Here is a 24,289-nt window from a genome sequence, read left to right as displayed (position 1 = left end):
GTTTGTTCTTCATTGTTTCTGACTGGAAAAAAGTATAAGTTCGAGGTAGACGTCAGCAAAAGCGTAGTCCGACGAGCTTGCGTCATCGTTCGGGGTTCGAACTCCAATCAACACCCACGGCGACCCAGGTTTGTGTTGGCAAACGAGCGCTGCACCGAAATCACCCTGCAAAAACGTTGTGGTTTGTAAAGTTGTACTGGACTTTTAAGCAATCTTATTCCTGGCAGTTTCAGATGCGATTAATACTCAACACTTTTTTGAAAACACACTTACGCGGCCGAATGCTTTGTTCATTGACTTTACGCACAGAAACCCTGTGACAGAATTTCCAGAATCACAATCAGCTAGTAAGACCGGTGTCTGGAGAAGCGCTTCACTGGGTCCGGCTGAAGAGAAACAAATATTGGCCAGAGAAGAAATAAAAGCAAGATACATTCACATGACAAAGGATACAAATATACATTAAATCGCTGCAAGAGGTTGCGCGCTGTGGTTGTGTTTTTACCGGTAAATCTCAAACGTACATTCTGAGAAAAAGTATTCCCATCCTAGTGAAAAGCATCTGTGGGCAAGATAGCGATCTACAGGGTGTGGCATGCAAGACGGGGCGATTTCAAACTTCTCCAATACCGGTTCACTCAACTGAAACGAGTAATTGTTAATTGGATTCCAACAAAATATTACATAATTGAATCATACTGTAAGCAACGAGATGTGGGCATCTGGTTTGGTTGTCACTTTTTGAATTACAAGCTCCTTTCGCTTGTCGTGCATTTTCATCAAATTGTATTCGAACAGATATGCGCGATCTTCTCCGGGCCTAAAGTTATTATTGGGATGTCACAGAATTAATAATTGTCCAATATCAGATATATTGTTTACCTAAATCCGCAAGCGGAAGCTGTAATCAAGCGGTCTCCTTTCACCAACACAGCAGCACAAAAATGAGTTCCATCTGCGTACTGAAGAGAAATCATCCACGGCCAAGTGCCGAGAACAGCTGGTTTCTGTGTGTACGTCACCATGTCTATCCATTTTCCTTTCCCGCAGGTGCTTTGCCGAGGCCTGTAATATAGCAACTGGTTCTGTTAGTAGTGAAATACATAATGCGCTTTCTATCCGGACACATATGGCTTCTGACGAAGGAGGATGCTTGCGGCTAATTTGGATAATTGTAATTCCCTAGTAAATTAGAGCAAAATACCGGTAATTCTAATCTAATTTAGGAATACTGGTAGCTCCAATTCCAGTTCTAGTCTTATTTCTCGCTTTACCGAAAACTTACATTTCCAGCCGCCTTTTTTATTGGGGACGAGTTTTCACCAACACAGGCGAATTGAACAACGCAAAACTATCCAATGTTTGTGTATAAATCGTAGCCATTCTCATTGAAATAAAAGTTAATTTCAATATGTTATATGCTAAACTTGACTTGTTTATATGCCGATAATCCTTATGTGATTTAAGATAAATCTGGGGATCTCTAATTTTATTTTTAATCCAATTTAAAAATCCTGAAATAAACTCTAATTAGCCAAGTTGTCGATGCGTGGAATAACGCAGTTAAAATTTGTAACCGGCATACTTTAAACTTTTATCTGGGTTGAAGGCTCGAGCGTGTTGAGAACTAACGGCGCGAAATGCGATTTCAAATCCTGCTTCTGTTACGCTCGCGTCGCTCACGAAAAACGCCAAAAGCTGATTGGTTGTCGATTCGTAAGTTTCGCCCTCCGGAATAAATCCACAAATCTGGAAATTCAGTAGAAGATTCGTTAAACTTTCAGTATCGTTATGTTTGCCTATTACAGCAGTATAAATTCTCGGTTGGTTCTGTACCTTGCTCATAATTTTCTTCTTTTTGTGCTTAAAAGTGCTTTAATATTCATTTATTGGATCACAGTCTCAAAAACAACGGACAGTTCAGGTATTTCAACTGCGTACAAATTACCTGATCAATGAGGGCGTCATGTGATTGTACGGTTCCACTGTAGAGAGCGAGATAATCGTAGCGACACAAAAAATCAAACTCTACACTGAAACTCTTTATTACCAACTCGACCTGAAAGAAATGAAAAAAATCCTGTACTTGATTCATATTTGTCAAAATATATTTCTTTTAAAAATGTACTGATCTTCTGGCATAAACGTACTGTATTTTTACGACGTTTCGTCTAACATGCGGCAAGATTTCATCAGGCGCTTATGCCAGAAGATCAGTACATTTTTAATTGCAATATGCCTGGCAGCAACAGGAATTTTCACATTTCTTTTGGTGTAAAATTTTTTTATTGGATAGTATCGCGTCAAAAACTGTTTAAAATACAAAATATTTTGTCAAAAAACCTTTCCTTAGGTATATTCATATTATATCCTTGTCGCGTCAAAAACACAATCTGTCTTTTAGACGCTGGACACACGTATTTAGGGATGTACATGTTACGATAGCAAAAATTCATCACATACCATCTTTCCTTCAGAAACTGTGATAATCCACTGGCACGTGGAAGCAGGATCGTAATTTCCCTCTGGAAAGTTGCTGGAAATTATTTTACCCGTGTTGGCGTTGATTTGTTTCGCCGAAGTCCCGCAGGTGGAAGTCTCGCCCTCCTCACTTCCAGTGTTTTCTTCTTCATCAGATTCCACAGCAACTTCCCCATACTGAAGCTGAAAACCTACATAAGCAAAATAACTGATGCTGCGTTTTGGGTGAAATATCCTGATTTTGCTGCATATACGCCACACGCACCTAATACACACTAAAATACAACAACAATAAAATGCGTATCAACATTATAAGGCAACCCAGATAGCAAGGCTTAGTTGGGTAACCGTTGGCCAACACCTTTTTGGTTGGCGTTGGCTAATCGTCTAAATATATAATTGGACAAACGTTGGTAAACTGTTAGTATTCAAAGTCAAAATTTCCTTGAATTTCGTAAAATTGGTTGATATGTAAAGGAATTAGAAATCCATGGGTGTTTATTTGGTCGAACTGTTTGAAGTCTATACACAAACTCACTAGCATTTCCCCAACGATGGCGCTTTGTCGTAGATTTTCTGTTGCAGCGCGCCAATGTTGGCACTATATGTATCACATTTTGTTGTTAAAATTTTTGTGCGACTTGATGTGATATACGCAGTTGTGTACAATATTTACTACAAAGTCTTTTAACACAATGAAGTATAAATTTTTAGACGTAAGGTTTTTTTCCGACCAAACAGTTTGGTTTTTAGTGGTTTGACTTTTATCATTTTGGAAATAGTTACTACAAAGTAAAACTAGCAACAAATTTTGTTTAGGCGCCGTAAATAGCGTTTTTTTCGATTAAAAAATGCTTTGCGGCAATGAAATTTTCAAAGCATTTAGACAATTTATGATTTCTATGAGTTGCACGCCTCGTCATTCGATTTCGCGCCCTTTCTTTCCTTTCGGTGGACAAAAGCAACGACGAAGGTTGGCATTAAAACTATGTTAAATTTTTGTTAACTTCATGTAAATGGAAGTTTTTAATTAATGTACAAATGTGCTATACTCTGCCGTTTTGTAATATATTAGTGTATATTAATGATGACCAATTAATGTAAAAAGAAGGTGACAAAAAGATGCACATGGTACAGAAAAGCCAACAAAATATTTGCTATGCTATACATTGGAACCAATCTTGGCTACACTTTCTTCTAGCTATTATATATTGTAGCAAATTTTGTGCTGTGCCACTGTTGGTGCATTTGCCTTGTTCTCTTAGAAACATTGGCCATTAAAAATTGTATGTCAAAGTTTAAATTTACCAGGTTCTTTTTGGTTGGTCTTATTTTGTATGCTTTTTTAAACAAAGCTGCATGTATTCAGATTTAGTAAAATTCAATAATTGTTATATGTGGTTGTACAACTGCAATAAAAAACTAAGTGTGTTATTTTGTAATGATAATGGTTCCAAGAGAAAAATCGTATTGGACAATTCGACGTAAAGTTAAGCAAAAAGTTCAAGAGTGCTGTATGGAAATTGCTTCACAAAACGAAGCTTCCCCAAATCTCCATCCTCAAATTTTGGATTCTAATGAAAATGATGATTGTTGTTTGGAAAGTAGTGGTAGTAGTTCAAACCATTCTACTTATGATGTTAGTGCAAGTTCAAGTGACAATGAGTCAGTTGAAGAGAAACATTCAGATGATAATATGCTTTCTATAGACCTGGGTTTTAAAAATGATGCTGATAATTTCAACTTGCAGGCTGAAATTGCTTTGTGGGCAACTTCCTGCAAAATTACCCAATGTGCATTACATTCTTTGTTGAGTATTTTAAGAGTAAAACTTCCCGACCTTCCCAAAGATCCGCGCACATTGCTGGGCACATGTACATCATACAAAACAAAAAAAATTTCAAATGGGGAATATTACCACTTTGGAATTGGTACACGTATTTGTGAAGAGTTAAAACAGGTTTCTTTTTTGCCTGAATGTGGCAGCACTTTAAGACTGCAAATAAATATTGACGGGCTTCCACTGTTTAAAAGTACCAATGATCAATTTTGGCCCATTTTGGGAATGTTAAGGGATTTTTCAAACAAAAAACCATTTCTTATTGGCATTTACCATGGCCTGACAAAACCAAAACCAATTAGTGCCTATCTTGAGGACTTTATCAATGATATGACATCCATTCAGAAAGATGGTCTACTGTTTAGCAACAGGCAGTACAGTGTTATTTTATCAGCAGTTATATGTGATGCCCCGGCTCGGTCACTGGTCAAATGTGTTAAGCAACACAATGGATATGCAGGTTGTGACAAGTGCACGGATCATGGCACTTGGATAAATCATAGAATGACCTTTCAACAGCATGCAGAACTGAGAACAGATTCTTCTTTTAAAGATATGATAGATGAAGAACACCATATGTCCAAGTCACCGCTTTTGTCACTTGATATCGGAATGGTCTCCAACTTTCCTTTGGATTATATGCATTCAGTGTGCTTGGGTGTAATGAAGCGCTTAATATTTTTATGGTCAAAAGGCCCATTGCCAATGCGAGTCAGTAGTCGACATATAAAAAGTATATCTGAGTCATTGGTGTCTTTACGGCAGTATATACCCAGTGAATTTGCCCGGCGACCCAGAGGTTTAAATGAGTTTGAAAGATGGAAGGCAACAGAATTTCGTCAGTTTTTGCTGTATACTGGCCCAGTTGTGTTAATTGATATTTTGGATCCTGATGTGTACAAAAACTTCATGCTTTTACATGTCGGAATATTGATACTTGCAAGTCCAAATTTACTTACACTACGTGATTACGCACACAAATTGCTAACAGCTTTTGTTCAGCACTATTCTGCCTTATATGGAGCTGACAGCATTGTGTATAATGTACACAGTTTAATACACATCAGTGAAGATGCTAGAATTCATGGTCCTCTTGATACATTCTCATCATTTCCTTTTGAAAACTATTTACAATCCTTAAAGAAAATGGTTCGTAAACCACAGTCTCCACTGCAACAAGTTCTACGACGCCTTTCTGAGCAAAGTTTAACTCCACCAAGCAGCGAAAAACCAGTAAAATTTCTTCACCAACATAGCAATGGTCCTTTGCCCGCCGAATGTGATTGTAATATGCTACAATACAAAAAACTGCAATTTCCTCAGTACACGATTGGTCTGCATGAAAGAGATAATTGTTTTAGAATTAATGGTCAAGTTTCCCTAATCCGTAATATACTGGTGTCACCACATGACAGTAAAAATTTGGTGTTTGTGTATGAAAATTTTATTGATCCTAAACATTTTTATTCTTATCCTGCAACTTCAGCTAATTTTGGAGCTTATTATGTTTGCTGTATGTCTGGAAAATGGCAAACTGCCCTGCTATCTGAAATTGAGCACAAGTTTGTTCGTCTTCCCTGCAACAATGGATATTTTGTTCTTCCAGAGCTTTAGTGACATTTTGCTGCTGGATTTAGGTTTCTTTTTGTATTAGTTTAAATTTTTGGATGCAAATTGCTTCTACTTGCAAAATTGATTTTGAAGTCTAAATACACTGTTCAAAGTATTATTGCAGTATATTATTTCCACTCATTTAATGCTTTATTACTCTTGAGAATTTGATTTTGAGATTGTGTTTTGGGTCACCATGGTGTTTCTATTGTTTCATTAGACTTTATAGTCCCGGCTGTTTTTGACTTTTTTAAAGTCTTATCAAAACTATACATATGTGGGGATAATGCCATAAACCCCCCCTAAAATACTATGGTATCTGTGTTTAACTATGTAAATATTTACATAATAGGTCATAGCTGCTTATTAACTATGCATGTTGATGCCATTTTTTTTATTGTTGCAGATTTCTTGAGAGAGCAACTGAAATGTATGCTGTGGTTGAATTCTCCCAGCATGATGGTGTGGAAATAATTCCACAATCATGGTTGGAAAATGAGGGTCAGTGCTGCCGCTGGCCTCCATTTCAAGATAATGCAAAAATTACCAAAGCTGTAAAAAATCAAATACATGCACTTCCATCCTGGCCCAAGTATGGCATCGAAAGAATAATGTACCAAACTGGTTAGTCATAAAGTTTTTTTTTTACATTTAGCCCATTTTAATGTTATTTATGCGCAGATTCGTATTTAAAAGCACGTGAGAAATTAAAGTTGGCTGAAGACTTCTCTGATCTTCAAACGGATACAGACCACACTCCAAGAGCAAAGCGTAAAAAGAGGCAAGAGGATGTTGGCATAGTTTGTATTAAAAGATAAACTGCTGCAGTGTGTGTATGCGGATACTATATATCACACCCACATATCTGTCATCACTTTAAATTGTTTATTTAGACCAGTCATCCGATATGACGATGAAGACTCTGAAGATGAATTGCCCCACCCTAAAAAGCGTTCTGCACCAGTCAGGGGCGTATCCAGGAATTTTTAAAGGGGGGGGTCCAAATTTGTTTAGGGAATTCCCCGATTTTCAAGTACAAACTAAGTATAAACTATTGTGGGCGAGAATCGCAAAATACGAACGCCGGTGTTCGTGCCAAACGTCACATAAACGGTGGCTTTCTGGCTTTCCGGCTTGCGCAATTGTGTAACGCTATGGAAAGTTTAACAACTAAACTAATTGACCATCACGCAAATAAACCGCTTGTCATTACAACGTGACCACTGAAAAACGACGTTTCGTCCATGAACTGACGAAAAATGATGCTTGTTTCGTAACAATGCAACATGTTTGGTAACAATGCCAAGTGTTCGGTAACAATGCTCCCTGTTTGGAAACAATGGCGAATGCAACACGATGCGGTTTTTAGGTCAACGTCAAAGAAAATTTCTGGTTTTCACGCGGATTTTGACAAAAAATACAGTGGCGTTTGTTTAGTTATCAAAAAAGACCAAAATATTTCACAAAAGGGGGGGGTCCGGACCCCTCGGACCCCCCCCCTGGATACGCCCATGGCACCAGTTATTCCGCTGTTAAGGACAAGCAGTGCTGTTACAGAAAGTCAATTAAGAGAACAACTGCTTAACAATGAAGTAGTTACCTCAGAGAGACACCGAATTTTAAGCTCATCTGATGAAACTATCGAGGTTTCCCCATCATCATCAATTGAATCGACAAGAAGGCACTTAAAAAGCAAAACTGCCCCCACACACAGAAATGCTGGTAGGCCTAATTACACAACACCCACAAGTAAGCGATTTAAATTTTTTTAAAAAGTGTTTATAATTGGTACCTTGACATGTTTACAGCTGTTGAAAAAAAGATTCTTGCCAGTTTGGAGCAAATAAAGTTACAAATTTCAAATAACACATCTCTTATTCGATCATTGACCAATGCCAATTCACTGTCGGAGGTATTACTGCCGCCTGGAATTGAACTTCCTTTGGACAAAATGGAAACTGTAAACACTGTTGAAGAACTTTTATGTGACAGCAAAACAGAAAAACAGCTGGTAAGTTTATCATATAGTTTATAATGGTTTAGCGGCAAATAAAAACAATGCTAAACTCTCATCATCCATAATGTTGTGTGCATGCTAGACATAAAATTGTTAGTAGAGGGCAATTGTGTATTCAAATATCCAACTCTACTTTTACAGTGGCACTTCTGTTATTAAATGATGTATTTGTTGCTTGTACAAATTTAGACATCATTCCTCGGCAGCATAGGCGGAAAAGATGTGGCAAACACAACCAGAAATATCATGTGCCACCTTTTGGCGAATACTGTAGCACAACAATTTAATATGAAGGGTAAAGGTTCAAAGCGACCCTTCTTACTTCTGAAGCTGCATAGAGTTGTCCAAAGTAAGAACATAGCAAAACATAGTGGACCGAAATCTACAGAGACTGCTTTGTTAAATGTTCACCTAATATTACCAATAATTATTTTTTGTAGATGCTGTTCGGAAAAATCACCGAACAGCTACAGCAACAGGTGCTGAGATTGATGATATTATTAAAGATTGGCTGCGCTTCGCTAAAGACAGAGGTGGGGGGCGGAAAGAGAGAGAAAGAAAAAAGTTGATTAACGAGCTCAATGAAAGTGCAGGTCATTACCAGTTTGTAAAAAACTATGTAATACAATTTGTCACTTTCAACTTGCCTGTCTGCCTAATATTGTGTGCATTGGATTTGAATTCATGTTTCATCTTGAATAATTTAAATGTAATCTCTCTGATTTCAGTAAAATAAGTACACTCAAATGTAACTATTACTCTAAGTAAGTAAATTAAACTTTTTGATTGTCAATGGATAAGTCTTATTATTTTTTGCATTTTATTACAGACACATCTTTGCCGTGATCCCCAAAGAGACTGGGATTATTCGTTTTTAATAAATTTTGTTGCAACAATACGTTGTGTGCTGTTGTTGGCCCGTTGTAGGCAATTATGATTGTTTGCTAATGTTGGTTCGACGATGGCGAAAGTTTGAGGCATTACTGTTGATAGTTGGGGGCACGTTGGTTGTTCCAATTGATGTTCAAAGAATAGTTGGCCCGAGGTTGGTCCAAGGTTTGCGCCAACTGGCAGCCTACCATGGGCCGATGAGCAAAAACACATTACTCCAACGGGCAGCCTACCATGGGCCGATGAGCAAAAACACATTACTCCAACGTTGTACCGATGAAGTTGGGCCGATTAAAACCAACCGTAAGACCAACGTAATGCCGATCAAAAAATGTTATCTGGGAAGGAAACTAATAATGTTTTTCCTGATACGGCTTACCCTTTTTTGAAAGACTTGAGTCAGCATGAAAATGTAGAACCACGACGGAGTGAAGTGTTTTATTACTGGGCAGATTCATTCCGCAAAGTTTCTCGGTTATATTTTCCGTTTCTTTGACGTCGGTAACACTGAGGTAATCGTACTGACACTGACTTCCCAACTCAACGTCAAAATCGCTTTTGCAAAAAATGGCACAAACATGTCAAAAAATTTTATCGCCAAAGTCTGGTACTGTTGTTAATTCAAATTCGATGTAAGTGTAACTAAACTGTGCGCAAAATGCCAATAAATTAATGCTGATTTTTGGTGCAATGATTTGCCAAGTATAGTGTCAAATAAACTAAGAATTTTTAAAGAAGGGTCACCTTACCTAAAATGTAAATACATTTGCCTGTCGCTTCTTGACGCATGTAAAACCCACGTGCAATCGAGGGAGGGCGGATATTCCTCTGGATAGTATTTGCTTTTAATTGTGCCTCCACCGTATCTGTGCATGTTACCTCCACAACCTGAAAGCTGGGGTATTCCCCCCTCTATTTCGGAAAACGTTGCGGAAAAACCTGGAATAGTTTTGATAAAATATTGATATTTAAAAGTTGACTAAACTTGTAAAAAGCGTGTTGTTTCGATAAATTTGTCAAAGATCGCATGCTTACAGTTGCTGTTAGTAAAGAAAACGGCGACAATAACATAAACAAAACGTAGGTTGTAGGTATAATAGATAAAATATTATTGTAAGTTACAAACATTTCGATGATTAAAGGATTCGTTGGTTTGTGATATAAAGTCGACTGAAATTGTTTTAAGATAAAAATTTAACCTCGACGTTGGTCCCAGTTATCGGAAACAAACATGATTTCGACAGGACTTGAGACGTAAATCGAATCTTCGAATGTGATAATCCCACAATAAGGCCCGAAATGTTGCGCTGTATCTTGGGAGTCAGAAGGCAAAATTTCTTCGATATAAAGATAGTCTTGCACACAATGGTAACTTTGCCCCAACTCGAAGTAACTGCGAACAAATGTAAAAAAAAGTTTAAACAATAAGGATTGTGACAAGAACTTTGCTTTAACCGACCAAATCATTTAAAAAATCTTAAAGCCTGTTGTTTTTACAGTTCCCTCCGCGTAAAAGTGCGTTTAAATATAATTGCCAAGTTTTAACGATTAAACTTTAAAGACCTCAGAAAGAACAGAACTCAAGCAATTTTGCCTCAAAAATTGGTATTTAGGATAATAAGATTATAACTTTCTTACTCGAAAGTAATGACAATCGTCCTGTCGGGGCCACTCGGTTTTAACTCCCATTCGCAATGTGCATTTTTCTCGTAAAACGATCCATTGCCTCCACTTGTGAAAGTTGCACCCGGAGACAATTTACGGGGTCCTCCACATCCTGAAGGCTCAATGTATTCCGTCGTGTAAGGTCGAAGAGTACTGAAAACATGTCGCCGTTGCAACAAGAAGTTGTAAAGCAATGTTGACAATTAAAGAATGGAACTAGTTTACTCACAACTTTTTAGACCTCACAGTATTTTTAATCACCAGGTAATAATTTTTTAACGCAAGACACTGCACAAAACTATTTCTCAGAAATCAAACCTGTTAAAGGGGCGAATAATATGCAACAGATAATGATATCATCAATTTTGAACGTATCCTCGATGCAAACTAATTCGAACGTATATTTGGGTGCCACAAAAAAATGTGCTTTCACGGTACCTTGGTAAATCAATATCGGCCGGAACAATAGCGCCGTTGCTCTTTGTTTGCATCCATTCTATGTAGTTACTAACCTACAATTTGGTACAACAAGGTAAATATGTATACTGTTGTGTAACCTGCTACATGTGAACAGAGTAACATACTTGTGTATAAACCCCAGGGTGCTCTTTAGCGCCACAAACAAAACCGTATGATACGACCCCGTACAGGACCCAAGCGTCTGTAAGAAACTGACGGCAAACCAAAGGTCCTCCGGAATCACCTTGGCATGAGTCAACACCTCCCTACAACAAATATATTGGTTGCTATTCGTAGGGGTTCAATAATCTTCGCTTCAGTTGTTACTTCAGCAAAACCGGCGCAAAACATGTTGTTCGTTATAGTCCCGTTGTATCTTTCGTTGCACTCCTGTCCCGATATAAGAGGCAGAAGAGCTTCCTGCAAATATCTTGCCAAAGGGCCTCCAAATTCAGTTGATCCCCAACCTAGATAACACAGTGATAAAGAATTTATTTTCTCTAACACGCGTTATTCTATAGGAAGCGCACCTGTCGTGTAACACAATGTTCCAACACCGTAGCGAAGGCCTTGAGGAGAGACGCAAGCAGGTCTAATTCTATCATCGTACACAGATTCGCCATCTAGCTCCAGCAAAGCGATGTCGTTGTTCAAAGACGACGGGTCGTAGTTGTCGTGGATAATTACTGTAACATAAAGTGCCTCTTAATTATTATCAAATGTGGTAACGCAGTTTGTACCTACCTTCTTTAACACTTACGATCCACTCCGGTTCTTCTTCTAGTATGTGGTCGTGGCTTCCCGCAATTAAATAAAGCTGTTCCCTGCGTCGAGCGTTAAATTTACATTGTAAGCATGTTTTGTGGATGAACGATTGGTCATCAATGATTGTCATAATTTTATTTCCTTACCAAGCATGAAATATATGTTTATTCTATTATATCATTACCAGGGCAATACGCAAAACAGAAGTGCCATGTCAACCTGCCTGGTCGTTCAAATTATAGAAAAGGGAAATTTTGTTTTAATGACTGCAATGTAAAAAAATAATAAAATCACCCTTTCGTGACGCAGTGAGCTGCTGTTACAACCCAAGACTTGGCAACAATTGTTCCTCCACAAAAGTGCGCACAACTGCTCATAGGACATTTTCTCAGTGAAACCTGTTAGAGTGACAAAGTGTTTGATGAGATGCTTCATCAAAGTAAATGTAGGTGCGTGAATCCATGGGTTATACTCACTTGCCATGGCCATGATCCTGGAGGAGCCTCGTTTCCTCCAACAATCCTTCCGATTTCTTCCTCTTTGGTTATTTCATCTTCGGCATTTGATCTGCCGCATTCACCCTCGTACTCTGATCCACTTATAAACTCAATCTGGTATTAAACAAAAATTGTTTATGAAGTCTCTAAAATAGTCACGGAATCCTTTACAAATGTATATTAATGCTTTCAAAAATGCTACCGTTAAATTAGTTTTTGATTGAGCCTACTGTTGCATTTGCTGACGTCACAAACTCGTATTCGGCTCTGAATCCTCTTCCCTGTCCTGACGGGTCCGACTCCAAGGTAACAGTGAGATATCGACCCGTGGAGAGAACAATCTGATTCAGACCTTCCTTTTTACAGAAGGCGTGCCTTCGAGTCAACCAAGTGTGAGAATCGTCGTAGACAACCACCTTCCAAAATTGAGATAATGTTAAGCTTAGGCACGACACAAACTTCTCAACTTCAAAAGAACGTGACAGTAATTTTGCAACTTATATTTTGAATATCCATTTTCAGCTCAAGCTTTAAGAGCTGAATTTAGAAACAAAAATTGGAGCGAATAGAAAGTTTGGTATTATATTTAATGCTTCCAGGCATTGTTGTTGGCTTATGAAAAATAAAATCCCTACTTTGTCCCAACAAGTGTGTTGATAAGGAGTTCCCAGCTCAAAGTATGTGAAGTGGAGACGAATTCTAAGGCCCTCCGGTGCTTCAATGGTCCAGCTGCACATCAAATTGGGAAGATAGAGGCCGGGAAAATTAATACTGGTGAGCTCGCCATTATCTTCGGTCAAATACTGGATTCCACCGCAACCGGAAGCTAACAATTGTAAACTTGTAATATATTTTTGCTTGCCGATGAAAAAACAACAAACAACACCGGATCGGTGAACCAAGCCACCCTGGTATATTTTTGCTTGTATGCAATATAACAGCACTAGATATAATACACGCATAATACACATCCGCAGTTTCGAAGTAACACTGAAGTGTGTATTATGCGTGTATTATATCTGGTAGGATATCAACTGCTGTAACGTTTTTTGTAACGTTTTACTTATCTGGGCTTTGATAGGTATTTGATTAAATTCTACAAAACAGTTCGAAATGTAATCAAAATTTAAATTATATTTAAAATTAATGATATACTAAAACCTTTGCTTTGACTTGGTTTATAGATTTATTAAATTTTTCTAATTAGACAGGTTTGTTAAATACTTACGTTGAACAAACGAGGGTTCAACAGCTTCAAATGTGGCGACAAAGCCTCGATAATTTTCCGATACGTCAGTGAAAAAGCGCACTGTCATGTTTGGTCCACTACTCAGCAATTTCTGTGGGCGATGTTTGGAACCACAATGACGTCCAAGGGTCACGTGCTCGCCGTCCTCCACAGAGTACACTGTGACGTAGTCGTACAAGCAAGCCGGGTTATCCTCCAAGGAAAATTCAACAAAGTGCAACAAGACGCGCTTGTCCGAACCGTTGTTGGTCTGCGAAAGTTTCGAGGGAGTTGGTTTCAATCGACAATTTTGTTGACAGTTTTCGGGTTACATGAAAATTATCGAATTAAAAAACAATTTTTGTTTATAATGTACCTGTATTTTCCACATGCATTCAAGATTTGGATAATATGCCGAATCTCCATCGTAGTGAGGCGATGCAATAATTCCTTTAGTGCCACGAACAATTGCACCCATCCTTTCGCAAGGATCGCCAATCATTACCATGTCGTCATTCGGTTCACCTTTCAACATGAACACAAATATATTATGAAAAAAATTTTTTTAACTACAATATACTTTTTGAGAATAAAAAGACTGGCCCATATTGTTATTAACATTGCGTATTTTTGCGTTTTGCGTCGCTTAATGCGCATTTTTTGCCTCTACTGGTGTGTGGCCGATAACAAAATGAGGTCACCACCCGCGTGAGCCTTATCTGTGACGTCGGTCAGGTCCGCACCTTATAATAACGAAGCTATACCAACCGCGTCATTCAAACTGTTGATGGCGTAAGTTCGTGCGAAACGTTTTTTATCAAACATGACAATGTTGATAACAATATGGGCCAGTCTTTTTATTTGCAGAATTATGAGGAAATCCGTGATTTGTGTTCCTAAACATAATTTTTAATATCCACATTTTTCATTTTGTAATTAGTTTCATTTCCTCATTGCTAATTCATATGGCCAAAAAGCATTACCGAATTCTCGTTCGAGTCGATCTGCTTCCGCCTCGGTGGTTGTTGCAGCAAATACTGGCTTGCCGGTTGGTGGGGCGGTTATATGTCCCATCATGTGTTTCATCCAGTAAATGTACTTGTGCACTTTGGTGTAGACTCCCGGCCTTCCAGCCCGAGCACATCCTATTCCCCAAGATACCACTCCGTATTGCACGTTGGCCTCATAAACGCTGTTGTAACAAATTAACGGACCACCACTATCGCCCTGGTTAACACACAGTGTTGTATTTCACATGGGAGAAATCATTGTGTATTCGTTACCTGGCATGTGTCTATGCCACCATGTGGAAGCCCAGCACAAAACATTTGGTCTGTGACACAACCGAAGCCTTCTGGTTCGTTGCACACATCATCATATGAAGAGATACAAGCACTTTCCGCATAAATAGGCAGGTCAGCCTAAAATCATTGGCCGCGTTTTTTCTTTGTATGGCATATACGTTTTTATTATGTAATTACCTTTCGCAAAATATTGGGCATTCGGCTGTGAGTAAAATTGGTATTACCCCAACCTGAGACCTGGCATTTTTGGCCAGGAGGTGGCAGTGGAGGGTCGTCTTCGCTTAACAGGCAGATAGGTAAAACCGTCTCATGGTAAATAACAGACCCATCCAATTCTAACGACAATGTTTAAAATAGAAACTTTTGCATATTTGGAAGTCTTAACACTTACTCCTACCTATGAGCATAATGTCATTGTCATACGTCAGGTGGTTGTATGATGGGTGGATGATGATTCGCGAAATCGCGAAGATTTGTTCGTGGCTTTCCGGCGAAGATTTGTCAGTGTCCCCAACCTTCACAGAAAAGTCTTCTTGTACATCGCTTGGAGTAAAGTAACATAAAAGTAACAGCGACATGAAAGTTACATAGGAAAATGTGCTACTCACTATAATGGGTTAAAACAATGTGCGGCGCTTAAAATCCATCTCAAGTCAATGATGGAACCACCACACACCTGTAAGCTGAGCAAACAGTGTTAAATATGTAACTATTTCACTAATTACGGAGCTTTTCCTTAAAAAAACATGACTTACTTCAAATTCCATATTCCCGCTTGCCAAGGAAACTCGCCCACAATTGCTGGTTTTCCTCCAATAATTCTTGATGCATATCCAGGTGGGTAAGGCCAAGCAGGTCGCGAACCACATTTGTGATCCTCACACAAAATGTGTCCTGACAAACAAAACGAACAGTGCTCTTTACGAACATTGCCAACGTTGAAAATGTCAACACAGAAAAGGTCCAAAATGTTTTTAGGAACATTTCAAAATTACTTGTTATAATCTTGCAGAACAAATTTGGACGAAAGTCTCAGAAGCGCAATTTGTTTTTTAAACAAACCTAACCGTGGTCGAAGTTAACAAATGCCACTTAAAACCCAAGATCGGTCCACCAGTAGTTTCTGAACAAATTAAACATCAGTACACTCACCAAAATGAAGTAAAATAACTCCCAACGTTAATCCTAAACAATGTCGAGACATTTTGCGACACTCTTAACATACGTAATTCAGGAGACTCGAGTTAAAATATGCGCGGCACGCTGTTGGTTTCTGTTACACCAAAATAACGGGCGATCCACGTTGAGGTTGGCCGGCTCAAAGTTTAACTTACTGGACTTTGTTCCGCAGTCGCGTTGACAGAGTTACAATGGTCGCTGTTTGTGTTAAAATTTTTTGCATCCAACACAATTGCAATACACGCTACACGTTTGGTTCCGGTGTATTTCGAGTTACAACAATTCAAAAAAATTGCGAAACATTCGCAAACATTGACGTGTCCATGTGACGAATTTGTTGTCTTCATGCTGGTATATACAAGAGCTGGGAAGAAATCCTGATTAAAAGAAATCTATGTCCTCCGGTGCGTCAAGATCCTGGTAACCGACGATGGGTCGAGACGAGTATGGATCACTACAAGAAACGAAGTTCTCTATTGTTAGAAATTAGGTTCAAGAAAAGCGTGGAGTTCATCTTCAGTGAATTTCGTACCGTTTCCGAGCTTTAGATATTTTAATAAAATCCCAACAAGTTGCCATCAAACGACGACCATGAGTATATCCACACACTGAGTGCATCTGACATAACAAATGCACACGAAACCGCCATTCACCTGGTTCGCATATCGCGACTTTTGGGTGGGTAAGTTCTGCCGGCTCCATTCCCGTAAGGATTTGGTGGACGTTGAAACTGGGGAGTGGAAAATCCTCCGCGACCTGCAAAAATAAATTTACAACTAGTTGGGAAATGACCTGCGCAGTGTGGGGATCAAGGAATGTAAATTTCGCCATCTTCCAGGTGTGAATTGCTTTACATTTAGAAAAGTACACAGAACTTGCACAAGTAAAGCTACATTTTGAGCACTTGTGTTTCAATTGATGAAAGTGAAAATGATATTAGTACTTTCTGTTACCTTTATGGCCGACAAACTTGGTAACATATCTTTTTTTAACATGTTTTAGCGATCATGAAGATGCCCGTAAGTATAGGCGAAATATAATTGGCGCTTTACGCAAAAGCTTTATTTAACATGTTGTAAATTACTTTCAGACAAGGGTACAAATTATTTGGAGTTGATAACTTTGAAAATGAAAGCCAAAGCTAAAACTTTCAGACAAAATCAACAAAATTGAAAAACTATTTTCTGCAACGTTAAATTGTAATCTTCGTCCTGCCCACCTTGATCTCCCCTGAACTGTGGAGTAGCATGTGGTGGGCCAAAGTTTCTACCAGGTGGTGGGCCATATCCAGGTCCAGGAGGGTGTTGTGGCCCTGGGGGCCCGCCAGGTGAAGGTTTGGGAACCTGACCTTCCATTGGACCCGGGCGGCGTGGATCCATCAAGTAGTTGTTGAAATATAGAACGTCATTTCTCACCGATTCGATTTTATCGTTGTGTTTGTTGAAAATGTGTTTCCGAATATAATCTGGACCCTGAAACGACCGAAGTTAGTTAGTTGTTCAGAAACATGAGATGTTAAAGCCGGGATCAAAGGTCATGGTGTTCCGTGACAAAATTACGAAACCATTATGGCAACAACAAATTTAATTTGAAAACATTTCACAAACATTATTTCGAACAGCAAAACAGGACAAGTAATGTTTTTAGAAACATTTTAGTTGTTATTTGTATTGTGATAGATAAAAACGGTTGATATGAATCAGATAATTAAACAAAAAACCTTGCTTGCTAAGCAGTACGCTTACTTTGAACTTTTTGCCGCTGAGTGGACACAACCACTTGTCTTTACCCAGTTCCTGTGTGTTTGCCTTTATGAATTTCTCCACTTCGACCTCTTGGTCTTTTGGGCCTGAACACAGAAAAACTTACATAGTACAAACTTATAGTGCAAAATAATCTGTTGTCTTTCAATAAAATGTCTGTGCCTGGTTCATTACAGTACACAAGAACATTAACATTATTCGTTTGTCAGGTTTAATGTGTCACAGTTCAACACTGGTTATTATATAAAAGGTGAAATAAAAGCGAGAAAACCCCAAACACACCTAGTTTTTTGGCTTCTTCTTCGGTTAGCTTGTCTTTAAAGTTGAGAATGTGGACGAGCTTGTCGTTAAATCGCTTTTGAAATTCGCCGATGTCGGATTTAGTAAGCATGTTGGGCGGGACTGGACCTCGAGCGTGAATAATTCCACATCTTAAAGGTTACAAGATTTTAGTTGCGTGTTTTTTGTATTTTCATGCTTGTATTACTAATAAAAAAGATACAAAGTGACAACAACTTTTGATTAGATTATCGTCCCATAATACTGATAGTACTACGATCCTGCCTGGTTCGCGGCACCGGCTGCATTCCCTCTGATGGGGCATGTTTGCCTGGAATAAAACTACAAGTAAGTTTCGAACACAACAAATACCTGTTGGGCATTTCGTCTTCGCACGGGTATTCGCTGGCGTTGTAATAATCCACGGAGTGAACGATTCTTAAATAATACAGCAATCTATCCAACACCTGCAAAAAGAAATGAAATAAAAAATGGCCACAAACGACGGAACGGCTTCGCAAGGATCATTTTAGATGCCAAGATTTAATTACTTTCCATCGAAAAGGCATTCACCCCAACTATTTCTTCCGACAATCGATTTTAAACTCAAGTAAAATAGACTGCTGTGCTGATGCATCACCTTGATAAGTTGTGGATCTCTGGTGATCTTTACAGTCGCTTCTCCCGGCTCCTCTCCCTCTTCCTTCTCCTTATCATCTTTCTCACCGATCAGCTCATCTTCTTCAGCACTCGTCTCATCCACCAAATACTCGGAGATGTTTTTGAGCCAAGGGTTTTCTCCAACTACTTTCACCACTTTCTTCTCTGCACCTTCGTCACCACTTGTTTCTGGCACCTGTAAAGTATTGAGACAAAACAATAAAAAAAACACTTGGCTTTGTTATAAAATTTCCACGTTTTCGAAAAACAGACACACAGCCCAAAACAAGCTATGGAACAACCTTTTGTACCCGGCTGGTTTCATAACATTTTGTATGAACGTTATTTTACTGACAAATTCGCTGAAATATGTTTGAACATAAAATACTGAGGGTGCCACTGAGAGGTTAATTCCTCAACAGATGAAAAGTTTGCTTAGGTTGTTTAAATTTAAAATTTGATCATCACAACCAACCTCCTTCTCCCAAATCTTCCACTTCTCGTCAAGGTGCATGATGAGTCGGGCGATGTTACGTAGATCATTTCTTGCACAACTGGGATGTTGAGAAATGCCAGATATGGGACGAACTCGACGCGCCAAGTCTCGATTTACCACCGGGTTCAGTTCCAAATCGCGCAACTAGAAAGAGGATTCTACTCAAAAATCTGTTCGCAGTAGCCTGATTTAGAGAACAAAGCACTGTGCAAAGAACCCCATATGCGTGTTTATGGTAGTTGAAGACTCGTGTTTTGATGTGTACAAGACACGGAACCACGAACTAAACACCATAATCATGACCGAGACATTATAGGTATATATTTGGCACAATGTATAATCGTAATGTGATGAACCATCAAACATACCTGAAACGCAATGTCAATTGCGAATTACCAATAACAGTTGGCAATTCATACTTATTTAATTCTAGTGGGTGTGTTACGTTTTGAACAAGTTTCTTACCCTCAGGTTGTTTAGATTCCAACAAATATCCTTGATGTTGACACTTCTATCAAACGTTGCCCAGCAGCGACGATAGAAACGGCTGGAAATGTTTATGAAAAATATGTTAGGCATGTTACCACAAACAATATGTGCATGATATAAGTGAACACAAATAGGCATAAGAATAAAACACAAAAAGTGAGTTGCCTTTATTGTTGCAATAGCATTTTTTTTGCATTGAGCTAACTAGTAATGCATAAAAAAATCGTTTAAACCAACTTTCTGTCCTCCAATGGATGAGAGAAAGCCACTCGTATGAAGCCAGGAAAGCGTTTGCATAAATTCACAATCTCTTGTTTCGTCACTGAAGGTGGTAAATTGCGCATGAAGATGGAGTGAGTTCGATGCAATGCCCTTGGTTTGGGTGGAGCTGGAACCTGCGAAACATATTGATGTTAGTTGTCGATTTGGGGAAGGCATGTTACAACTTTATCCAACCTCCCCTTCTTCGGTTTTTGTCTCTTCTTCCTTGGCTGCCTCTTTCTCTCCTAAACAACACCATCTACATTGCACTAGGATAGATAGATATTTAACAATATTGTGAGACTCATTATAATCTGATTTAACACCAAATTGCACAAGCCAAAGGTTGTGTGGTGCTGTAATTGCTTAATGTAGTTGATATTTACCAAGAATAAGATCTAGTTAATTAAAAATATTACAATGGCTTTTACAACTGGGGTTTACTATTAATAAATTGCAATTCACAACAAATCAATTCTGAGTATAAAGAGACTGGCCCATATTGGTATTAACACTGTCATGTTAAAATAAGACGTTTTCGACAAAAAATGATCAGTGTTAATAAGTGTTAATAACAATATGGGCCAGTCTCTTTATACTCAGAATTATGAGAAAACCCGTGAGTTGTGTTCACAACAAATCAAGTTAAGTGAAATCAATGCTTACAAATAATTTGCAATAAACCGAAACAAACATACCCTCAGCACCAGGAGCAGTAACTTCTTTTGGTTCTGACTCTTTATCATCTAAAAACATGTATATTATCCTACCATGCTGGACATGTTACCACACAAACAAAAATGCCAACTTACAAAGTAACTACATTTAGTTAACATACCAGCATCTGAGCCACTGTCACTAGAAGCATCTCCATCCTCATCATCATAACCCATATATCCACGATCTCGCTTCTTCTTGCTCTTCTTTTCGCCAGTTTGCTCCTGTTTTAAAAATGTCATATAAAGAAAAAGTCAGAACGCAATTTGGAAAAAAAGAAGTTTAGAAAGACCTCCGCTGTTGAATCCCCAGTCTTTTGGTCCACCAACTGTTTGTACAGTTCTGCTTGCTTTTTCAACTCATATTGTTCCTCAGTTAATGCTGCAGGCTGCACAATAAATTATAAACATTATGCTGGACAGTCCAAACAAAAAATGTTGGCAAAACACTGTTAACAAGATAAACTAATGAACACGCATTAGAGCCAATAATGTTAAGTAAGCTGCAGGCTTGACCTATTGTGACTGGTGATGGTGTTACCATGGAACTAGCCAGGCAAAGACGACTGCACAAACCTCCGAAGTTTGCTGGAAAAGCATCACCAAACAGCACTGATGAGGCCTGATAGGTTGCAACAGGGTGGACTGTTTTCTGCTTACTTATACTAATGCATGTTTTTAAACTCAAACTTATTTTTGTTGTTGCAAAGTATACATTTTAAAATTTTTTGCACAAATATTATCTAAACTTGGAAACTAGATACCTTGACCGCTTCGGGTTCAGTCGACTTCTGTGCTTCATCGCTTGGAGCTTTTTCTGTATCTTTGGCACTGGTAGGAGCCACTTCACCTTCTAGAAGTTCTGGATCCATATCAAACACTTTCAGGTCTTCAGAATTTCCTCCTTCCATCAGTATTACCGCTGTAATAAACCAGGCTTGTTTGATGCAATCGAAACAGGACATAATACACCTGTTTGGTGAATAAGTTTTGCTAGACAAAAGTCAATACTGCTCGACAAACAAATAATTCTATCCCTTACATTTTTGATAGAAAAATTGTTCAAGTTGCAAATATAATTGCAACAGCCCATGTTCATCATTCAGTGCATTCCATAATTTATAAATAAAAATGTAATAATTCCCCATGATCTAAATTCACTGGATCAACATTATGATGAAGTTTACCAGAATCCAAGACCTTGACAATGCCAGGTTCATTCTGAAGATCTAGATCAACATCATTGTAAATTTCAAGCTCTGTGAGTTTCTGAAAAACTTCTGCCCTCCATCGAATGCAGGTCTGCTGATCACGGAAACACTTTTCTGATTCATCGGGATGGTACTTTTCTTTAAACCTAAGTATATTTCAATTATATTTAAATAAACACGAAAATCCTAAAAAATGAATGTATTAGAAAATGCCTGCTTTCTGCATTTCTAGAGAGAAATTCCATACCACCAAGGTCCCACAACTAAACCATTTATAAGTCAGAAAGTGAATAACTTTGATAAAAGAATGGAGGTTAAAACAGCACAAAACTTTTCCAGAGAGAGCTAAAACATGCAGGTCACATTAAAAGTAAGATTTGGAATAAAGTTTACCTTTTTTATAGGATCAAGAAAACTACAGATATAATAACCTCAACATTGACCTGTCTCACATATACAGAATACATTCTATCTAACTAGAGAATTTCAGAAATACAAATTAGCTTTGAATTTTCAGAGTACAATTTTGAAAAGCTGCACTAATTTTTCTATCTTCTTAAGCACATCAGTTTGGCTTTACTGTGGCGTATAACTGACTCTTTCAAAATATTATTTGAAAAAAGTGAATCAGTTGTTCCAAGTACCTGTTGATACAAAGCATTATTAGTTGACCTGCACATTTGCTTTGCCGTGAAAAGTTACCATCACTTGCTGTTATTCTACTTTGTGTAATTAAAATTTGTTAATTAGGAAGTATGGAACTTAGCAAGTGTGGTTTACCATTCCTCATCTTTGTGGGCAATGAAAAATTCCTGAAGTTGCTGCCTCCGGAAACCAATTTTATATTCCGTGTACTTTTTCACTGCATCATCATCAGTAATATCATCACTCTGTTTGTCAACAAGTAATGGATGATAAAGTGTCACATGATCAAAACAAATATGTGGAAATATAGATAAAACAAAGGCAATGCAAAATTAACCTGCATATTTAGCCATTGTTTAAAGGTCATCATAGCTTGACCAGGTTTATCCATGTCCATTGGTTGCCTCATGCCTCTGTCACCCTGACCCCATTCATCTCTTGGTGGATAAGGTGGTCTTTCCCAAACTGGACCACCACTCCAGCCTTGGTCGAAGCCAGGTTCAAATGGTCTGCAAATGCAGAATCGAACAAAAGTTACAATCAGGGCTATAGCCTAGTGTTTATACAATCCTAACTTAAACCTGAACAACCTATTTGTGATCACAAGTTCTCTATCAACTAATTGGGACATTGTAAAAATGACTTTCACTTGTTTATAGTTTAATAATCTTGATATAACAGCTGAGATTGCCAAGTAAGGATCTGTGCAGTGGGGCGATCATGCCTTAAGCCATTAAACACTTCTGCGTTGTGTTGTCTATGATATTTTTGAAAGAACTGTTTTTCTGACATAAAAATGACAAGATTTATATTGTAACCGATGTTTCTATTTGTGTACAGCATCATCACAAACAATTGTGTGGGTTTTGATATAGGCAAATAGTAACCCTACAACCAGATTGGAAGTTTGTACCGAGGACATGCATTAGGTAGCCTATAGTTATTTTTTTTGCACAAATTATAATTTTCTTTATTCTGGCTCTGCACACAGCCCGATAAGATATAAGTCTTACCTCATTCTTTTTCTAGCACGCATCTCTGCTTCTCTACCTGGGCTGAACCGCCTCTTCATCTCTGGTGGCCCAGGAGGAGGATAATCCATTCTACGTCGATGCATTGGCTCCCCACCTGGTCGCATTCCACCCTGTTTAATATCACTTCCAGGCATTCCAGGCGACCCATTCCAACCACGCGGTCTACAACGAACCAAGTTTTAGATATTTCACACACCGTTAGATATCAGTTTCGCAGCAAACTTGGGTTTTCGTACCGTTCCCGACTCCAATCCCTTTCATGTTGCCTTCTCTCATACTGATCGCTTCTTTCCCGCTGAAACTTATCCCGACGTTGCCTTTCCAATTCATCTTCGCTATCTCCCATGGCGCAGGTTGCAAAAAACTGGTCAAGTCGATCGTTCAAGCTTCAAACTTTTGCAAAACTTTTTAAAGGCAAGAGCCACACCTTTCAAAAAACTTTGAAGAAACCATGCAAGGCATTTTCCAAACCTTACGTATCCCACAGAAGGCTATTTTTCAACACACAGTTGGTGGTTCTTGGCTCGATCAAAGCTTTTGTTGATTCAGGATCAGCATACTGGTTTATGATTTTATCCCAAATATTTAAAAAAATTAACCCGTAAAATGTAACTAGTTAAAAATGTTTCTTAAATGTTACAATGTTTATGACAGGATTGCCAAACCCTGAAATAAGTTTACTAACTGTAAATCAGTTTGTTTGCATTTTGCATTCAATGTTTAAATTTGTTGCTTTATGAGGCGCACGACATTTAAAAAACACTTTAGTGTAAAACTGAAAAACTATTACGAAAATGT

The 24,289-nt window shown here is 38.3% G+C and overlaps 4 protein-coding genes across 4 annotated transcripts; 2 read left to right on the top strand and 2 right to left on the bottom strand.

Moving 5' to 3' along the window:
* Positions 1-9: 9 nt before the first annotated feature.
* On the bottom strand, positions 10-15,962 carry LOC145911862 (ovochymase-like). The gene is made up of 30 exons (XM_082999305.1): positions 15,911-15,962; positions 15,514-15,652; positions 15,367-15,441; positions 15,156-15,301; positions 14,936-15,102; positions 14,738-14,875; positions 14,438-14,681; positions 13,831-13,979; positions 13,455-13,725; positions 12,862-13,052; positions 12,457-12,642; positions 12,206-12,340; positions 12,024-12,127; positions 11,709-11,788; positions 11,495-11,650; positions 11,292-11,431; positions 11,090-11,230; positions 10,944-11,017; positions 10,479-10,658; positions 10,040-10,233; positions 9,590-9,779; positions 9,220-9,395; positions 2,464-2,672; positions 1,949-2,059; positions 1,586-1,749; positions 883-1,065; positions 700-820; positions 525-642; positions 274-386; positions 10-165 (listed from the first exon to the last, which is right to left on the bottom strand). Exons 1-30 carry the CDS (start codon positions 15,960-15,962, stop codon positions 10-12), a joined length of 4,503 nt encoding a protein of 1,500 aa, XP_082855431.1.
* LOC145910625 (uncharacterized) lies at positions 3,929-5,935 on the top strand. Its single transcript, XM_082997814.1, has one exon. The coding sequence runs from the start codon at positions 3,929-3,931 to the stop codon at positions 5,933-5,935; it is 2,007 nt and encodes a 668-aa protein (XP_082853940.1).
* On the top strand, positions 6,361-8,795 carry LOC145910624 (uncharacterized). The gene is made up of 8 exons (XM_082997813.1): positions 6,361-6,556; positions 6,614-6,713; positions 6,826-6,902; positions 7,454-7,681; positions 7,741-7,943; positions 8,139-8,298; positions 8,390-8,542; positions 8,779-8,795. The coding sequence occupies exons 1-8, from the start codon at positions 6,361-6,363 to the stop codon at positions 8,793-8,795; spliced, it is 1,134 nt and encodes a 377-aa protein (XP_082853939.1).
* Positions 15,963-16,190: 228 nt separating the features above from the next.
* On the bottom strand, positions 16,191-23,908 carry LOC145912563 (serrate RNA effector molecule homolog A-like). Its single transcript, XM_083000080.1, has 20 exons — positions 23,728-23,908; positions 23,471-23,653; positions 22,795-22,966; positions 22,593-22,702; positions 21,789-21,958; positions 21,366-21,523; positions 20,895-20,990; positions 20,724-20,826; positions 20,584-20,631; positions 20,081-20,130; positions 19,862-20,019; positions 19,601-19,682; positions 19,115-19,279; positions 18,620-18,835; positions 18,352-18,446; positions 17,983-18,131; positions 17,683-17,786; positions 17,157-17,409; positions 16,591-16,693; positions 16,191-16,391 (listed from the first exon to the last, which is right to left on the bottom strand). The coding sequence occupies exons 1-20, from the start codon at positions 23,835-23,837 to the stop codon at positions 16,319-16,321; spliced, it is 2,598 nt and encodes an 865-aa protein (XP_082856206.1). The 5' UTR covers positions 23,838-23,908; the 3' UTR covers positions 16,191-16,318.
* Positions 23,909-24,289: the final 381 nt, after the last annotated feature.

This window comes from Ascidia mentula, chromosome 8 (genome assembly GCF_947561715.1).
Source record: "Ascidia mentula chromosome 8, kaAscMent1.1, whole genome shotgun sequence".
Lineage (NCBI taxonomy): Eukaryota > Metazoa > Chordata > Ascidiacea > Phlebobranchia > Ascidiidae > Ascidia > Ascidia mentula.
The sequence above is the reverse complement of the archived record's forward strand: the minus strand, read 5'-3'. Positions and strand labels throughout refer to the sequence as shown.